This window comes from Sinocyclocheilus rhinocerous, unplaced genomic scaffold, assembly GCF_001515625.1.
Source record: "Sinocyclocheilus rhinocerous isolate Xijiao unplaced genomic scaffold, SAMN03320098_v1.1 scaffold945, whole genome shotgun sequence".
Lineage (NCBI taxonomy): Eukaryota > Metazoa > Chordata > Actinopteri > Cypriniformes > Cyprinidae > Sinocyclocheilus > Sinocyclocheilus rhinocerous.
In genome coordinates this window covers 36,841-56,049 of record NW_015629570.1, presented here as the reverse complement: position 1 = coordinate 56,049, position 19,209 = coordinate 36,841, and the positions used below count along the sequence as shown (strand labels likewise).

Sequence of the window (19,209 nt, the reverse complement as noted above, 5' to 3'; positions counted from 1 at the left end):
AATAATAATAATAATAATAATAATAATAGTAGTTATCAGATTTATGTAATAATAATAATAATAATAACATTATTATTATTAGTAGTAGAAGTAGTAGTAATTTCTATGTAAAATATAATTATGAATGTAAAAAATGTGAAATATAATTCTGTAATACATATATATATATACAGTGGGTACGGAAAGTATTCTGACCCCCTTAAATTTTTCACTCTTTGTTATATTGCAGCCATTTGCTAAAATCAAAAGAGTGAAAAATTTAAGGGGGTCTGAATACTTTCCGTACCCACTGTATATATATATATTCCTAATTATATTTACATTAATATAATAGTTAATAAAAATATTATTAATATTATTAAGAAGTGTATTACAATTTGTGAAAATGTCCTATAAATTAATGATCAGTAATAAATATAATTAATCAAATATATATTCATAATTATATTAATATTATAATTATATTCATAATTATTCATAATTATATTATTATATGATATAATATAATATATAATATATGGCATAAATGGCCAACAACCTAGTTTACCTAGTTTAACTTTTTTTTTCCTTCTGGCAATACATCAGTAAACACACTCATTAACAGGTACACACATAGATCAAGCCACACTTTGGGACTGAGCGACGAGGTCAATGATCGCAAGACCCGAACGGAGTTTACGAACTTTTTAATGTTTATGTTAGCCATATACTTAAAGCCAAACTGGTTTCCTATATGGGCTGTCAAAGCATAAAAATCATTAAAATGATTGTGTTGCCGTTATGGCTGTCATTCAGAATAGAAAAGCTCTCCTCTATCTCACGGCTCGATGATTTTGCCGTGATATAATATTTTAAAGCGCCCGGCACGCGTCATTTAGCTTGGCCTCAAACAGTGCGTGTGGCCAGCATAAATTCAAACTGATTTTAAACGTTAAAACCCACAACTGTGAAGGAGACTTCCTGCATAATTGCATTTCGCCAATGTTCTCAATTCAGTGCCCGCTTCATCTTTCAATCACAATAGAACGGTTCGAAAAAGATAGCCTGCTTTTATCAGAACGATGACATTTTGATTCATTCAGTCGCCGCAAAAAATGGCAGTGGAAAATCAATCACATGAAGCCTCGGACAGATCCCTGTCCCTGAGATTGATGGACAGGTACCTTAATCTCCCATCTGGCATAGGGCTGCTCGCTGGCCGTGAAGTCCATTGTGTCGATGGCCATGTTGCCGAGCCTCGGGACGGAGCAGTCCACCGCTTTAGAGCTCAGGAAGGACGCTTTGGTTCTCCCTTGCTCTTCAGGGATCCAAATTCCATTCATGTGCTAAAAAAACATCAACAAATATTAATGGCTTTTTTCTTAAAGGGACAACCAAATAAATAACAATAAATAACATTTTAATAGTGTAGAAATAATATACTTTAAAAGAACTGAATGTAATGTGTTTGAACACTTAATTGTTATTTACAATTAAATGTAAACGTATTAGCAAATTTATAATGATGAAGTTGCAATTTACTACATTGGCTTTAAATAGCTTTAAATTTAATATCAAATAATGCACTACAGTAAAAAAAAATTATAATCAAGTACTTGTGCTTTAGTATGTCAATCAGCACATCAAAATAAGTGAACTTGAAAGATTATTAAAACAAAATTATTTAAAATGTAGACCTACTGTAAAATAAAACTTTTAATTTGACATTGACAAAGTGCTTTTTTTTTTTTTAATACTTAAGCATGTTGAGAAACTCTGAACTATCTTTAAGGACACTTCAGTGGATTTTATTTCATTAATATTATATTATCTGTATGTACAAATGTTTTAAATATATTTTTAACATTTGAAGTTCACTACAAGTGCGCATTCAGTACACATTTTTATTTATTTTATTTTTTTTTACAAGTGCAGGCCACCCAGAAATGTTTTACCTCAAGCAGAGAATTCTGTCAATTTACTCACATTCATGTCATTCCAAACCTGTGACTTTGTTTCTTCAGTGTAACACAAAGTTAGGTATTTTGAATAATGTTCTGGCCGCTCTTTTCCACATAATGAAAGTGAATGGAAGTCATACAGGTTTGGAGCAACATTAGAGTAAGTAAATGGTTCATTTTAAATTGTAGGTGAACTTTTTCTTTAAATTCAATCCTCATTTATCAGAAGATATGCTAAAACTTTAGGATGGACATATGTGCTTCAGTTGTTCAAGACTGTTTGAGGTCAAATTCAATTAGAGCAATCGTCACCCCTGGCCGTTCATTCCTTGACAAAAACAGAAACAGCTAGAATAATGAACGTCAAACCAATTTGCTCAAATGCGATGACCTCACACAGCAGGCCGAACACCCCCTGGGAAAAGACGGCGAGAAAAGTGGGCGGTTCGGAAATATATGAGCAGTGGAATTCAAATGAGAGAAATAAAAATGCAGGGAACATATTCAGATTTACATGGTGGGATTCTTGTGGGTTTTTTTGTTAGCTATATTTGCTTTTTAACCATGATGTTTTGAGGTCCCAAAGATCCCCAAACTGTATTTGTAAAAAAATAACAATATTCATTTCAAAATTAACCTTTGGTTCACCATCAAAGGAATTTAACATGTTCCTCTTATTCAAAACCAACTACGAAGATGTAATTGAAGTCAAAGAGAAAGGCAGACATGAACTTTTCATACATTTAGAAGTATTAACCTGTTCCAGGTTAATAAAGGTATGTTTTTGAGCTATTCAAAAGGCTCTAGGGTCTGTTAGACCATGAGGGTTAAACCCAGCCCTGCAGGGCATCGATTTGACATCATGAAATTAACTTTGAGCCCAAAACTTTTAAGTAAAACAGACAATTTAATAAAGGAGTCACCAGCCAATTATAAATCCTCAGATAATTACAGCACATTATATGTGTTTGCATGTTGTTTACTGGTCTTATTGCATGGGGTTTTCTTTGAATGTGCTCTGCTGTGTTGACTGATTACTGATTTTATTGCTTTGATTAACTCCTCAGATGTCCTCATGCCTTTCTCCCCCTCATTCTTGTAATTAAATATACAAACAGATGGCAAGCAGGTATTAAAAAAAAAGCCATGCTAAGATTCATAAAGACTCCCTGATGAAATATTAAAGAAGACTGGTTTAGAGTCAAACGTGATCTTAGCAACGCAAAAATCAATTGCAGTTAAAGATAAATAGATATAACATATACAGTATATATAAATACAATTTTTAATATTTTTTTTGTTTTATTTTGTTTATTATAACGGCTAAGATCATTTTCCATATATATACATATACATATATGTATGTATGTATAGTTATTTAATAATTAGCAAATATTAAATAGTCTCATAATGTATGAGTATTTATTATTTTCTAATTATTAAATAACATAAAATAATTATTTTAATATTAAATTATTCCAATTATTAAATTATTAAAATATTACAAGTTTGATCAAATAATACATAATTTCTCTCTCATATATAAGTTATATTTTATTTATTATTATATATTTATAATTTACATTACATATTTTATTCATTACTATAATTTCTTTGTTTTATTAAATACAAATAATATACAGAGAGAGAGCGAGTGAGAGAGAGACAGATATTTTATAATTAAAATACTAATATTTTAATTGTAGTTATTTGTTATATATAGTGCATTATAAAGTAAATAATTATTATATTATTAAAATATTAGAATTAATAAATTATATAATTATTTAATACTAAATGTTTAAAAAAATACAAAATATTTTCTCTTTATAATTTGCCTAATGAACACAAGTGACATAATTTCGTGTCTCACCTTCAGTCTGATCACAAGACACGCTAGGTCAGGTGAGTCAATGAAACCCAGCCCGAAAACCCTCACGCTGTCACAGCCGAACTCACGTACGTCACACAAACCGCCGTTCTCCAGATCGGTGATTTCTATTGGCTGACCTGAGGAAACCAAAGAAACAGACCATTTACAGCACATAATTTGAATAAAAGTATACATTTTAGGGGTTTGTTCAAATACACTAGTTGTGGCTGCCATAGCAACTTCAAGTCTCTAGAGGCGTGGCCAATCAGAGGGGTGTGGCCTGTCAGAGGGGCGTGGCCTTGACACTGCAGTTTTACTGCTAAACACAACCAAACCCACACAAATAAATACACACACTTGCTTGGTAGAAAGCAATTTGGGGAGTAAATGGAAAAAGTACAGACTTGTGTGGGTCACAAGGTCAAAACCAATGTGTTCTTTATCATTCAACTCAACAACCTCATACAAAACCTCATAGAAAAAGCCTTTCAGTCGAATGAGCCTGCAAAAATGACAGTCTGCCGTCTACTCTTTGTTGATTAATTGAAAAGACACTATGAGAGTCTTGTTAAACCCGAAAACTCCATTGTACATTTATGTGAAGTCTTTAATAATGCGCACTGTCGAAAATGCCCCGTCCTTTCTGAAAACCACCAGTGAATAAAGTTTACGAGACTCAAATTGAAAAATGCAACACCGGCGGTTTGAAAGACGCAGTCACAGCAAACGAAAGTCGTTTCAAAGTAAATTGCTGCTAACAAACAAACAAACGAAACAATCCCGGCTTTAAGCTATACATCAGACTGCTGAATTCTGACCTTGCCAGTCTGCGCTTGCCATTAAACTGGGAACAGATTCCTTCGGCAACATTACGGTATAATTAGAGCTGGGGAAAATAACGTTCTCCATAACTGAGCTTCTTGAATAATGCAAACGAGTAAATACGAGCTTGTTTGGGCGTCTCTCAGGCCTTATAAAACACAACAACACTTAATATAGTTTCAGCGACAGGCTGAAATGACTGTACTGTGGCTGCATTATGCTTGATTAATGCGATTATCGCTCCCATCTCGGCTCATTTCAAATCAGTGTTTTTATTACCAGAGCATAACCTTATGTTCGGATCTCCGCAGGGTGGAAGTCTATTTAAATCACATATCTGCGACGCAAACAAAAATGGATGTACTGGGATGGGATGCTAAACTATAAGGCAGAAGTGTAGTAAATATATAAAAATGGAGAAGGAAAACAATGAGAGATATCAGAGAAAACGGTCCTTGGAGGAGAACAATTAAGCACAGAGTGAGTGCTAATGAATTTTAGCCTCATCAAAGAACCTCCTCCAGATGGTCTCATTTTGTGTAATTTTACAATGGGTAAAAAAGTGATAATAAAATAATTACCAAAAAAATAAAAAATCGCCCCCCCAACACTGTTTAGGAAAGACATACTACCATCAGAGACCATTAAGTTTTTATTATTATTATTATTATTTTTAAAGAGAAATGGAAGACACATTTGTGAGTCATGCAATGAAAGTACCACATCTGATAAAGAAAATCAGCTATTAAATGTTTTGTTAGCTTAAAAAAATAAAAAATAATATATTTAAAAAAATATTAAAAGTATTATTTGATGCTGTATTTTTCATGAACCTTTTAAAGGAGTTTATTTTTTGCATGCATATTTGCATATTTAATTTTTTATTTATCAACATATAGCCTGTCATATATATATATTCCATTCAAGTATTTCTAAAAATTTGTAAGGACAAACTATAATATAAATATATTATATAGATGCAATTTATTAACATTTAATGGCATTATCCCATAAACGGTTTAAAACCATATAGAAGTTTACTTTAAACAACTACCTTTCCAAAATTTGCATATTTTTTATGCATTTATCTACATATAGCCTGCAATATAAATTATATCAATATATAAAAAAAAAAAAGTATAATTATAAACTATAATATATACTGTATATGGCATATTATATCGTATCATATAATGTTTAAAATTATATAGAAATTTACTTTATCTATTTCCAAAATGCACAAGGCCTGTTTCCCCATTTCAATGATTCTTGTTACCTCCGACTCAAACAATTAGTATGTTATGTAACATCATGTGAAAATCAATTAGCAAACAATTAAAATGATATTAGCTGTTGAACCAAAGACCACTATGGCTTCAAAACAAGCCACAAAAACATGGACCTTAAAAAAACCCACACATATACCTTCCTAATCGCCTTGGAGATCAGAAATTTCCAGCTCAGCAGGTCAGTGAGGTGATTTTCCCATGATTCACTCTGCTCCCGAGCTCCTAAAATGCAGATCTGAACCAGACAAGCCTCAAGCACTGACGCAGTGTACACACACACATACACACTCTCACACACTGTCCCTGACCGGCCAGGAAGAGAGCGAGAGAGATATTCAGGAGTTTTTAATCTCTGCCACAAGGGCGAATGCTGGTGCTTTATGTTTGAAGAGAAATGATAAATGAGGAGCGATGGGATGACTCACTGAACCTGCTCTATTAAAAAAAAAGATGAATCTAAGAAGAGTCCTTTCTACAGAACGTGACCCCTGCCTCACAGCTGAATGAAGGCAGAAGTGAGGTTTTTCAGATTGTTCCACTATTGAATGAAACCCAAATATGCACAGGTATTGAATCTGGTCTGATTGCCTTTTCTATGGACTTGATTTTCACTCTGCCTGGAATTATGGGAAATAAAAAGTAGTAGAGCTTCGTTCCGGACACCCTTCATGTTGGCAGTAATAGCATAAAATGTGCCACAAGATTGAGGAGAACATGTGATGTGCAGTTTTCTGGCCTGTGCGAAAATTGAAATTGAATCCCTTTGGTTCCTTCTCCCTCTCATTTTCAAATATTGAGATGAATCTAATGAACACACAGACTGAAAATGTAGCCAGGATGCACTATTTGTATATTGCAGGAATCATTCAGACAAAATAAAAATTCTGTCATTATTTACTCACCCTCATGTTATTCCAAACTCGTATGATGTTATTTTGTTGTTCATCAAGCTTGAAAGATCACTTTGAGCTCTCATTGCACAACGAGAAGAGCTGCATAATCTTCAAAATATAGCTTATTCTGTTTCACATGCAGAAAAAAAAATGACAACATGCAGTTGTGGAATGACATGAGAGTAAATAATGACAGAACAGAAGTGTGATTTTGGGGTGCACTGTTTCTTTAAGAGGGTCATGGGGGTGTATTAGTCCTGTTATACCATTCATATTTCTAATTTTTGATTTTATTAATATTCTATTTTTTACATTATTGCCGTTTTTATTTGTAGTATAATAAAGAAAAGAACAAAATTCGAAGTCACATTGTCCAAATGAGCACCACGGTTCTGTGTATTAGCTAGAGCACATCTGTTAACTACTAAAGTTACTTAAGGACACTAGAAAAAGTTGTCATCTTGTAATAAAATGGTTATTAATTCAACTCTCTGTAAAAAGTATCTTAAATTTTGGCCATCCAATCAAATAACGAGTGATGAATAGGTAACAGCAGTAATTATTTTCAGTTCATTCATCAATCTGGAAATGAATGGTCAGATTGAGCACAGTGCATTGTGGGATACAGTGCATTTACTCCACTCTTTGGCTAATGTAGTAGGTCACCCAGACAAAAAAATCTGCATACAGTACACAGTATACATGCTACATTCAGCAGAAATAAATGGTGCGTGTTAGCATGCTAACATGTTTACAAATCATGAGGCCAAATGTGGACACAAACAAAGTGAAGCCCTGCAAAAATCCACATTTGACTAGATGAAATGGAAATAAAGTCAACTGAAAATGCTTAGGCATAAACGTGTCATGGGCTTCCGAAAAAATAAAAAAAAATAATGGATGGCGCTCCCAGATGTGGAAGAGGCATCAGCTGATGATCAGTTGGGCAATTAAGCAGATTTATCTAGCCGTCCTCCCTGTGCTACCTTGCACGTTGATCCTAGCGTGGTTACCATAAATCAGAGCTCGCTCTAGGAGAGGTTGAAAAATGTCAGTCTGTGATAAACAGCCCTCTCTAGCGCTCCTAATCTGCTCGCTAATTTGTGTTAAAACTCCCATTTCGTCACCAAGCCAGCCCCAGGGAGCATGCGAAAAACGTCGAGGGAGATAGCGGCTTAGCAAAGATCCCAATGCTAATCAGAGAGCCGGTATGGGCGTCTGGCACAAAGCCAGACGTTAGCAAACCTGCAGAACAATATCTCATTGATATGAAGGTTGGCTGGGAAAGCTAATGGCACTTCTGAGACTCTCCGCTATTGCCAGAAACAATCAGTCGATAAACACGCTCATTGACTTTGCCGTTAGAAAAGGGGTTCCATGCAACAATTCAAATAATTCACACAATCAATAAAAAACACACTTGCTCAATCAAACGCCATCTGCGGTTTCTTTTGAAGACATGCTTGAGGGAGTTGGAAATTGTTCTTTGCTGAGTGTAAGGACAAGGAATATAGAACAACAGCATCCAAAGCAAAATATAATTAAAAGGAACTGCGTACAACAGACAACAAGACACTAAAAATACATACTTGGTGAAAAGAGCTGGCACAGGAAAAAAATGTATCTAATGCCACAGAAATGCTCTGGCACCTTGGCCTCCATCTGGTAATAGCAGCTGTAGTGAACTCTGTACTTGTGCCAAAGTACAGGATTTTAATTACACACATTTGGCCTAAAGAGCAGTGAAAGTACTGACCCATAGAGAGACAACATCACATCACACTAGACAGTCATCTACTTACAGACCACTGCCTGCAAACACAATGATAAATTGCTGAATTTGTAACACCAAATGCTATCATGCAATTCACATTTCTGGAGCCCTAGAGTTATCTATAGAGGAAATAAAAATCATAATTTCCTTCAAAATGTGATGTACTGCATACATTGCATCCTCTTTATCTTCAAGAGCAGGAAGTGATGTGGCCTTTAAACAGGAAGTGATATTGCAAGGATTTGGAAACTTCTCCAGAGGTTCTCCTGTTCTTCTAAGAAAAAAGTACCCTAATATTCTCACTGGAGTCTTAACAATCTCACAGATTTGTGCTCATATCTACCGAGATACTAAATACTAAAGACTATCCAAGTCACAGATCTCAATATGAAGTTCACCCCCCAAGACCGAAGTACTTAAGATATACTACATTTGACTTTTGAATTTATAGCTTTGCACTCTTAATGTAAGTCAACAATTGTCTCATTTGTCTTTCAACTTTAGGAGAAATATCTTAGATACTTAAAATAGACATAACAAAGTCACCTGAGCTATGAATGAACAACCTCTGATCAATAAATCTCCTCTTGGACCACACCCTTTGTAGAAAACTTTCAAATGTTAAATAAAGGACTGATGGATGAGACACCATCATATCTAGAGTGAGTGATAACAAAGGTAGACATTCCCCAGCCATCCGAGCAAAGCCTCAAAGACAACTCTGATCCACAACTGTGTTCCCTATTCAAACCCCCTGCAGATACGTCACACAAAAAATGTTGCAGTACCCCATATGGCTGCTTATTGATAGCTATTCTGCCATAAGCTCAGCCCAGGGTGTTTCTGATAATCAAGGATCCCTGGGGACCACATTTGAAGCAACAGACGGATGTCAGAATGATCACTTACTGATAGTAAGACTGCAGTCGTAAAAGCTGTAGCCTGGATAACACTGACATCCCCACTCTACACATTGCCCATTCAAATTACAGAAGTTCGGACAACGCAGGGCTGTTGCGATATCCTCCAACGGTCTGGAAGCTTCCTGAGAACGTTGGGTCCGGTTCTCCAACCACTTCCGTTCACATTCGTTCTCCAGGAAGGGTACAAGGGCGTCCTCCCAGGCTAAATCATCTTTCAACTGAAGATCCAGGATGCAGAGATCCACAGCTTCTTCCAGGCGCCGGCCCAGCAGACTCTTGCATACTATGCCCACGGTTGAGTTCGCCAAGGCTAGTTGGCAGACCTCCAAAGCTTTGGCAGAAGTGAGGCCACTAGGTGTCGGCCAGGAAGGGTGGGCAGCTGGACGGCTGGAAGAGCGGTGGTCATCTGGAAAGAAGTAGGCAAAACTTTCGAGGTCGGTCTGGCTTAGGGCCTGGACAGTGTAAACGGGCAGAAAGTCAAGGGTTTGTCTCTTAGGTCTTCCACCTGAGCTTGGTAAGGGCACCTTAGATTCATTCAAGCGTGGAGCGTCAACTTTAAATAATGAGTCCAGTTCTAACTCCTCTACAGAAGGAGAGTTCTCTGCCAGACCTTGGGACACCTGAGACTTTGGTTTAACACCTAATTCTGACACTTCAGCCAACGTCTCCCGCTTCTGGATGTTACGGGTGGAGACAGGTTTAACGGTGTGCTCGGCAGTGGCATCTTTGAAGGGGAACAGGGACGTGTAATCTGTGTCGTCGTGAGATAGGCAGCGAGAGATGGGAGACGGGTTTAATTGGCCTTCGGAGGCGTGTGCTGAATGGAGGGACAGGCTATATCCCTTTTGACAAGTACAGAAATTCCACTTTATCTTCTCATCCACGGCAGGTGGCGTGCTGTCAAACAGGCTCTCCCCAGGCGTGATCCTGACACGGAGAAATAAAACAAAAATATGACTATCTCAAATCAGCCTTTGAATTAAGCCCTCAAGCACTACGTCAAGAGAGGATTTAGAGTTCGAGAAAGGTTAGCCCATTAGATTAGAGACTTTCCTCTGCTTTAATTATATTTGACATTAAAACGAGCAAATCAAGGTTAAATGGTGATGCAAACTCTAATCTGAAACCAAACTGCTATCCAAGTCTCCCATCTACTCCCACTTGTTTAGCATCTTTTGGACGTTTTCAGCTTGTAAGTGTGAGACAATTTTTGTACATATATCTGCACATTTTTGTGTCTTTCATAGTTCTTACCTGCATTATAGCTCCATATTTCTGACCAGGACCGTCAGTTAAATCCACCTTTGAGCAGGGCTCTTCAGCTCCAGTCCTGGAGGGCCAGTGTCCTTCGAGTTTAACTCTAACCTTCACCAGGCACACCCAAACAAGCTAATTAAGGTGTTCAGAATTACTTGCAAATTACAGAAAGGTGGGTTAAACTGGGATTGGTACTAAAGTCTGCAGGACACTAGCACTACAGGGCTGGAGTTGAAGAGCCTCGCCTTAGACGACCTTAGTGGCGCACCTCACGCCAGATTTGGTTCTGACTAGATTTATTACCCAGCTTTACCTCAACAGCCCAGTTAAGTACCATATATCGTTTCTAGTGAAAATATAGACTGTATGGATGTTGAAAAAGCATCTCTCACCTCCAGCCCTGAATGAATTCCTCTAGGTCTTTGTCACGGTAGCTTGTGCCTGCAGGATGATGGAGGTCATTGTGGCTGTTCCGGTCAAATAACCCGCACAGGCCTCTGGTGGCGTTAAAGTCCTGACTTGGAGCCCTGACGGACAGACTCATTCCCCAATCACTGATGTCTGCTCGCACAAACGCCCCTGAGGCAAAAACGATCTGCAGGGGTCAAACGAAAATGACCTAAATTCTTACATTTTTAACGTTAAACATTAAACCAAAATCATCAAAATCTGGTCATGCTGACCCTTAAATATGCAAGGCAAACGTTTAGATAGTGTCAAGTACAGATTTTTATTCAAATAAAATGAAAAAGATGATAAAAAAAAGATGGAGAAAAATTCTACAAAGATGAAAACCTGTTTATTTATATTTCTTATTAATATATTTATATTGATCTACTTTTTATATTTTACAAAAATATAATTTATAATTAATAAATGTATTATTAATTTATATATAAAATATATTTGTCTTTCAATGTCTGTCCATGCATGAACTGGGTCTATCCAACATCTGAAATCATACTTCATTAATTAAACTTCAGTTTACCCCAACTTCAATCATAAACTAAATTCACATGTTAGTAAAAGATCCCATTTCCCCGCCAGCTGGATGTGAGGACATTAGTGGCAATTTGTCAAGAGTCTACATCAGAATATTACAAATCTAGATAAATTTAGCCATCACAAAACACTTCCTCATTCAAAGTGTGTCACAGTGCAACAATGACAACATCTGCTGCACTGACAGACCGATGGTCTGTGGAGACCGAGCGCTTTAAAATCTTTTTGCAGGGAAAAAAAGTATCTTTTCTAAACAGTTGAGATCTGTGTTTACTTTTCAGACAATTTCACCAAGAAATTGAAACTTGAACTGCAAACCTTTCGCAGTGAGCATGACTGAGATTTCCTGAGTTTGCATGTCAATGAGATATCATATGGTCTATTATGTATTTAGTCAAATCTAAGCAGTGTTGGGGAAAGTTACTTTTAAAAATAATGCATTACGATATTGCATTACACCATGAAAAAGTAACTAATTGCATTAGCTACTGTTTATGGAGAGTAATTTATTACGTTTCTTTTGAGTTACTTTTTGTCACTTGGGCTGGGCTTGCTTGTTTGTTTTTTAATAACAAAAAACACAAAAGTTATATTTTTGGCCACTGTAAGGGCCCTCTCACACCAAAAGTGAAATTAATGAGCCTCAGTCTGAAGGAAGTGCCTCTGCATCTCACTCCCAATTTCTCTCAACACGGGGACAGGAGAGGTGTGAGTGAATGAATGTGGAAAAAAGTACCTTTTGTTACTTATTTGAAAAAATTACTCAGATATTTCATTGTAAATTTAAAAGTAATGTGTTACTTTACTAGTTACTTGGAAAAGTAATCTGATTACTTAACTCATGTTACTTGTGATCCGTTACCCCAACACTGACTGAATTGCAATAGTTTTTTTTCAGATGTGAAACACGGTCTTTCCATGATTAGATTGTTTTGTCTAAATTTTCACTGCAGCATAAAATAGTCTACAAATAATAATAATTATTATTAGCTACCACAGCACAAGAATGTAACCGTACCGTGACTTTCTTCCCTTGATGCGTCTCGTGGATCCTAATCTGATTGGTCACGGATGGTCCCAAGGCCTTGACGGACAAGTGTGGGCGTGTTTCCTGCAGCTGCCCATTGCACATGTCAAAGGTCACAACCTCATTGCCCTCTCGAGCCGCCACTCCGCAGGTACACGCCACAGAGTAATGCCGGCTCCCACAATCCCACTGCCTTGTGTGGACCTCAAACACACGCTTTGTGCTCTTATAGAGCAAAAACGTGCCCGTTTGCTGGTTCTCGTAGCGCCTGAGTGGAACAGGGTTATAGTAATGTATGTATTAATGATTAATACATGAATTAAATGTAATTAATTAACAGAACAATTAATATTTAACTTTGCAGATACACAGACAGAGATTCACTGACTGATAGTTATCTTGTTTCTTTTCCGAGTTCTGTTTTGCTGTGCTAAAAAAAGTCATGGAGATTAAAACAAATGAAATTCAGACACCTCTGTGTGCACTCTTTAAACAACCTTTAAAGACTAGACAGCTGAAAACAACCTCCCAGAGGACTACTTGAACTTAATAGCAAATTGGAGGAGAGGCAGGAAGAAAGAGTCTATTTAAAAAGACCTGTACGATAAAACAAGAGCAAGAAATTGAGGGAGAGAAACCGAGGCAGTAATTTTCATAGGACAGTTTCAGCATCATTTACTTTGATGGTGACCGTGACACTTTGCGGTTATTGCTCTGTGCGTTGGCATTGCTGTAAACACACATTGCTCAATACATCCCGCTATAGTGTGTGTTTAAATCCATATCTATTGTCCATTCGGGCCATTTGTACTGGAGGAAACTGTGGCACAGAGCCGTCGTCTGTCAAGGACATATCCGCTAATGAGGACAGTTCCCGTACACTTTCATGAAGTCCTTCTGAGCCAAATTCAAAGAGTACAAGTGATAAATCTGCGCCACACAAATCTGAAATCCAAAGTGACCTTTTCGTTTCTGCCTCATTACCTGAAAATGTACCACTTGAGCATCTGTCATGTAAAAGTCACATAACTTATGTTGAAATAATCACAGGCGATCTAGAACATTCAAATTGTCCTTTGCAAATGCCAAAGAAAGAAAGAAAAAGGCTTCAGTAAATTCATTGTGCTACTTGGGTATAGTGTTGCTTTCGTCAACGAAAATTAGGACTAAATATCGTCGTCAACGAACCTCGTGCTACTGCAACAAAATTACCCAGCTGTAAAATCAAAACTTTGTTTAATTACCATTATAACTAGCTATCTCACAATGTTTACATATGAATAAAAGCCTACATTAAAATCTGTCATATAAATTGGTCTCTTCATTAGAAATTAGCCTACTGATTGCCACCATTGATAGACACATTTCTTTTTATAATATTAAAAATATCTGTATGACATTATATTCTGCAGTTCTTCCCTGTTGTACCGAATATCTATACTTTTCAAATTATCATATCGAAGTTAGAAATTCAAATATTGTGACAAAATTAATTTTGTAGGGTGCCACAAATTTGTTAAAATTTCCAAAGGGTGCCGCGACTAAAGAAAGGTTGGGAAACACTGATTTAGAAGATGAAAACCAAACAAAGTTAAGTCTGACACAGAGAAAGGGACCGATGGCCGGCCAGCCGGGGTTCGTCTTTATTTAAATTTATGTGTGTGTACTTCTAACATGTTTGGTTGGTAAAATAAATGTTGTAAATTCAAATCAGAGCGTCTTCCGTGTCTGGAATGGATGTATTCTTGAGTCTATAAGGTAACAATAATATAATAAGATAATCTTGTTTGAAATGGGTTTGGCTAAAATAAAATTTTGGTTTCGTCTATACTACTAGGTACTTATACTATATTGACTGGGTTAAATAGAATTGCATTTCTAAAAAGAGACTAAAATACAATTTTCATTGACTAAAACTAGACTAAATGTCATCAGTTTTCGTCGACTAAAACTAGACTAAAATGCTCAGACTTTTAGTTGACTAAAACTTGACTAAATGTCATCAGTTTTGACTAGTTTTCATCAGTTTTGACTTGACTAGACTAAAAAGAGTATGAACGTGACTAAAACTAATAAAAACTAAAATGACAGTTTCACACATGGACTAGACTAAAACTAAAATTAAAACAGGCCGCCAAAAACAACACTACTTGGGAATCAAACCCACATCCTTGGCATTGTTAGTTGTTTGCACAATGCTTTACCAGTTGAGCTACAAAAAAAAAAAAAAATTCCCCAAAGAGCTCTTTGTCTACATATTGTACCTGCCATCAAATCAAATTTAGGAGTACAAATGATAGATCTGTGCCACACAAATCTGAAATCCAAAGTGACCTTTACATTTGTGTCTCATTACCTGAAATTGTACCATTTGAGCATCCGTCATGTAAAAGTCTCGCAACTTAAGTCACACTTCTACACTCTAAAAAAGATGGTTCTTTAAAGGATTTTTTTAATTATTACTTGGGTTTATGTATAAACATACTCAGTCACAAAAAATATTAAACTATCCCATGACTTTATATCACTTTTTTTCTTTTTAAGATTGTGAAGGGCTCACATACTGTCCATTTGTGAATGTCAATTGTCATTCATTAATGTATTCAGCTAATAACTGTTGTTAGAGCACTGACAACGTTGCATGTTAATAAAAACATAATTCACACAACATGCTGTTGTTGTTGTTTTAATGTAATATCCCTAACCGAGGCTACACTCTAAGATGCCTCATTACTGATTTTCTGGAGCTCAGCCATCCAACACAGACTGTCAACACACTCTCAACAGGTAAATTATTTCTTTCTTAAAATGTCTATAAATTATAACTCCCTATAAAAAAGGTTATATTTAGCACTAAAAAGGGTTCTGCTATTGTTACAAGCCGAAGAACCCTTTTCTGGTACTGTTTAGAACAATTTTTCTTAAGAGTGTAGGCAATTTAGAAGAATTCCAAATCATCCGTCACAAGCGGCAAAGAAATAAATAAAAAGCCTTTAGTAAATTCATTGTGCTCACTTGGGAATCGAACCCACAGCCTTGGAGATGTTAGTTGTTAATGCAATGCTTTACCAGCTGAGCTACAAGAAAGAAAGGACCTTCTTTTCTAAAAACTTGTAAATGTTTTACCTACCATCAAATCAAAATTCAAAGAGCACAAGTGATAAATCTGCACCACACAAATCTGAAATCCAAAGTGACCTTTACTTTTCTGTCTCATTACCTGAAAATGTACCATTTGAACATCTGTCATGTAAAACTTGCATAACTTATGTCAAAACAATCACAGGCGATCTAGAAGCAGAGGGGAACCATCAGGGCCCTCTAGGCCCTCAGAGAGGGCCTAAACTATTGTAAAAACAATATTTACAAATTTTAAATATTTTTAAATGACACATTTTAAATATTATTTTTAATAAAACTATAAGCAATTCATAATTTGACAATCACCATCTAAATAAAATAAATACAATTAATGTGGAAATAAATTTGGATTAGCCTAAACTTGCATAACTTATGTCAAAACAATCACAGGCGATCTAGAAGCAGAGGGGAACCATCAGGGCCCTCTAGGCCCTCAGAGAGGGCCTAAACTATTGTAAAAACAATATTTACAAATTTTAAATATTTTTAAATGACACATTTTAAATATTATTTTTAATAAAACTATAAGCAATTCATAATTTGACAATCACCATCTAAATAAAATAAATACAATTAATGTGGAAATAAACTTGGATTAGCCTCTTGTTTCAAAGGTGGAATTGTCAAAAATGACTTTTAGAAGACGACACCGTAAGTTAGGCTGGCAGTTTGTTTTTCCCCCGACGAGGGTATAGGGCGAGAGGGCCAAGGTTCAAGACTCACAGTTCGCTGTCTAGAAGAATTCAAATTGTCCACTGAAAACGCCAAAGAAAGAAATAAAAAGCTTTCAGTATATTTACTGTGCTCCTTGAGAATCGAACCCATGACCGTGCCATTGTTATCGTTATATTATCACAATGCTTTATCAGTTGAGCTACAAGAAAGAAAGAAACTTGTCTAAAAACTGATAACTATTTTACCTGCCATCAAATGTAATGACGTGAGGGTCAGTTAGGGAGTAACAGGTCGCCGTTGGAACATCTTGAACTGTAATCTGCAATCAGAAAAAAAAAAATTACAAATTGGTAATGAATCATCATACTGGCAGCTATTTGCACTGCAAATGTATCTTTTGCTTAGAAAAATGACTTACAAAAAGCAGCGCCGCCATCTCAGGGAATCAACATAGCATTGCTAAGCCCTCAAAACATTCTCAATTTAGACGCCATTGATGGGGATAATAATTGCGGAACTATGCCGGCTCTAGCCTAATTATAATGCAGAAGAGTACAGTCTCTTCCCATTATTAAAGGGCACTGAGCGGCTTTCATGTTTACAGACAACACAGATGGTGGTCTGGGGCCAGCGGTGACACATTATTTAAGAAGACTGGCGGTTTATGTGTGTTTATGTTCCTTTCCTTCTGAATTACCACATTCTTGTCTGTCCTTTCGGTGTCTACCTTATTAGGGGCTCTTTCTTCCTTTCAGCAGGGGTCAATTATGAGAGCTGTAAGACCGAGTCACAGTATACTTCAAATTTTCAACCCCGTTTCAAAAAAAATTAAAGTGCTAAAAAAAATTCTGTCAAATGGTCTGAAAAGATTTTATACGAGCTGTTTTATTTTCTATTTATTTTATATCAGGTTTTCAAGCAAACAAATAAATAAAAGGAAAAAGAAAGAGACAAACTAAAAGAAAAGTCAAAAAAAAATAAAAATTCTATACGAGTCATATTTTGTATGTATTTTATATAAGGTTTTCTATTTTTCAACCCCGTAACAAAAAAAAAACTTTTTCCCCCAACTCTGTTACAAAAATGTGTAGTAGTAAAAGTAATAGTCTAATAACCTGGATTTATGTGACTTTATTTTCTTAAATAAAATAGAAATGCTTAATCAAAATTTAAATGTAATATAAAATAAATAAATAGTAACAGGGTTGCAAATGTAGCCTAAATGAAGCTATACTCTAGCTAATAAGTTAATAAACTTATTTTCCCATAAATTACTGAACAGAAATATTTGATTGATAATTTCCTAATTTTTGCTGGATAATTTTTTTTCTTACTTGGTAATAGGGTTGCATATTTGACTAATGCAGTAATCACAACATAATTTGTAAAAATTGTGACAATTTACTAACATCCCACCTTGATGTAGAAATGGTCCAAATTATGATACATCTTGGGTTCTTCCTTATAAAAATGTTTTACTTGTTTTAAGTGTGAAAACTATGGTAACAGTGTTGTTTGCAACCTTAGACTATTATCTCCTACTGTACCTTTAAGACTTCTACGTGCAAATAAACTTTGTTATGATTGGTTAATGTCAGTGTGCCACCAGGGCACACTATAGTTCATCAGGGTGGGTCAAATTGTAAAAAGAGCAAGAAAAATTCCCCTTGAAAACATTACCAATGGAAACATATTTTAATCTCAAGCACTTCATTGTACTTAAGGCCATTTCAAAGAGCACTTATCAAATTACAGATATTAATTAAGTACAAAACCACTCAAGCAACTAATATTAAATCTGCATGCATGCTAAAGTTTGGCTAACCTTGAGCGCAGGAGGGCTGTAACCTCTCCAGAGACGAGGACTGCCTTTGGCGGGCTGAGTGGAAATAAAGCTGACCCGGTTCCCGTCCCGTGTGAAATCAGTAACAGCGGTGAGAGTCACGTTACCCTGAGCACAGACGTTGTTTCGACAGGGCTGAGACAGGAGCTCAACCGAGCAGGATGATAAGGCCACGTTTGAAACCTCCATGACTACATTGTCTGAGACATTCGGACAGAGATTATCAGATACATCCTTAAATGAATGGGAAAAAAAACTCAAAGACAAAATGTTCTTGAAAGGAAAAGGACTATTCATGCACATGCAGTCACATTCAAAGCCTTTCACTTAAGCTACATAAAGCTTAAATCATGACAAGATAAGAAAGACATTTTATGAACACAAATACACATTTGTATTCGTATTCAATAAGAAGAAGAAGAAGAAAACCACAAAACAAAAATAAATCAATACATAATAAAAAAAAAAAACACTGATAAAAAAAAGCGATCAGAGCGCTTGAGCTGGCAAATAAAAAAAAAACATGAATGTAAAAACTGTAAAATAAAATAAAAATGTAGAAATAAAAAGAATAAAAACATGTTTAAAAATAGTAAACAACAATAATAATAAAATACTTCCTTCAGAATTGTTTTTCACCGAAGCAATCGCTTTTCATCGCACTTGAGTTGGCAAATCCAAAAACGATATGAATATATGAAAACTAAAAAACTACTAAAAAAAAAAAAAAATTTTTTTTTTTGAAACAAC

At 35.7% G+C, this 19,209-nt stretch overlaps 1 protein-coding gene across 1 annotated transcript in view; it reads right to left on the bottom strand.

Annotated features, from left to right (window-relative positions):
* The window catches only part of LOC107739341 (von Willebrand factor D and EGF domain-containing protein-like), a 90,671-nt gene that overhangs the window by 47,242 nt on the left and 24,220 nt on the right, over window positions 1–19,209 (bottom strand). The window contains exons 8-14 of the mRNA XM_016551438.1: window positions 18,442–18,659; window positions 16,862–16,935; window positions 12,792–13,068; window positions 11,164–11,366; window positions 9,501–10,441; window positions 3,814–3,950; window positions 1,164–1,325 (exon numbers count right to left, since the gene is read on the bottom strand). Coding sequence (XP_016406924.1) covers window positions 1,164–1,325; window positions 3,814–3,950; window positions 9,501–10,441; window positions 11,164–11,366; window positions 12,792–13,068; window positions 16,862–16,935; window positions 18,442–18,659 — 2,012 coding nt within the window. The remainder of the gene's footprint in view (window positions 1–1,163; window positions 1,326–3,813; window positions 3,951–9,500; window positions 10,442–11,163; window positions 11,367–12,791; window positions 13,069–16,861; window positions 16,936–18,441; window positions 18,660–19,209) is intronic.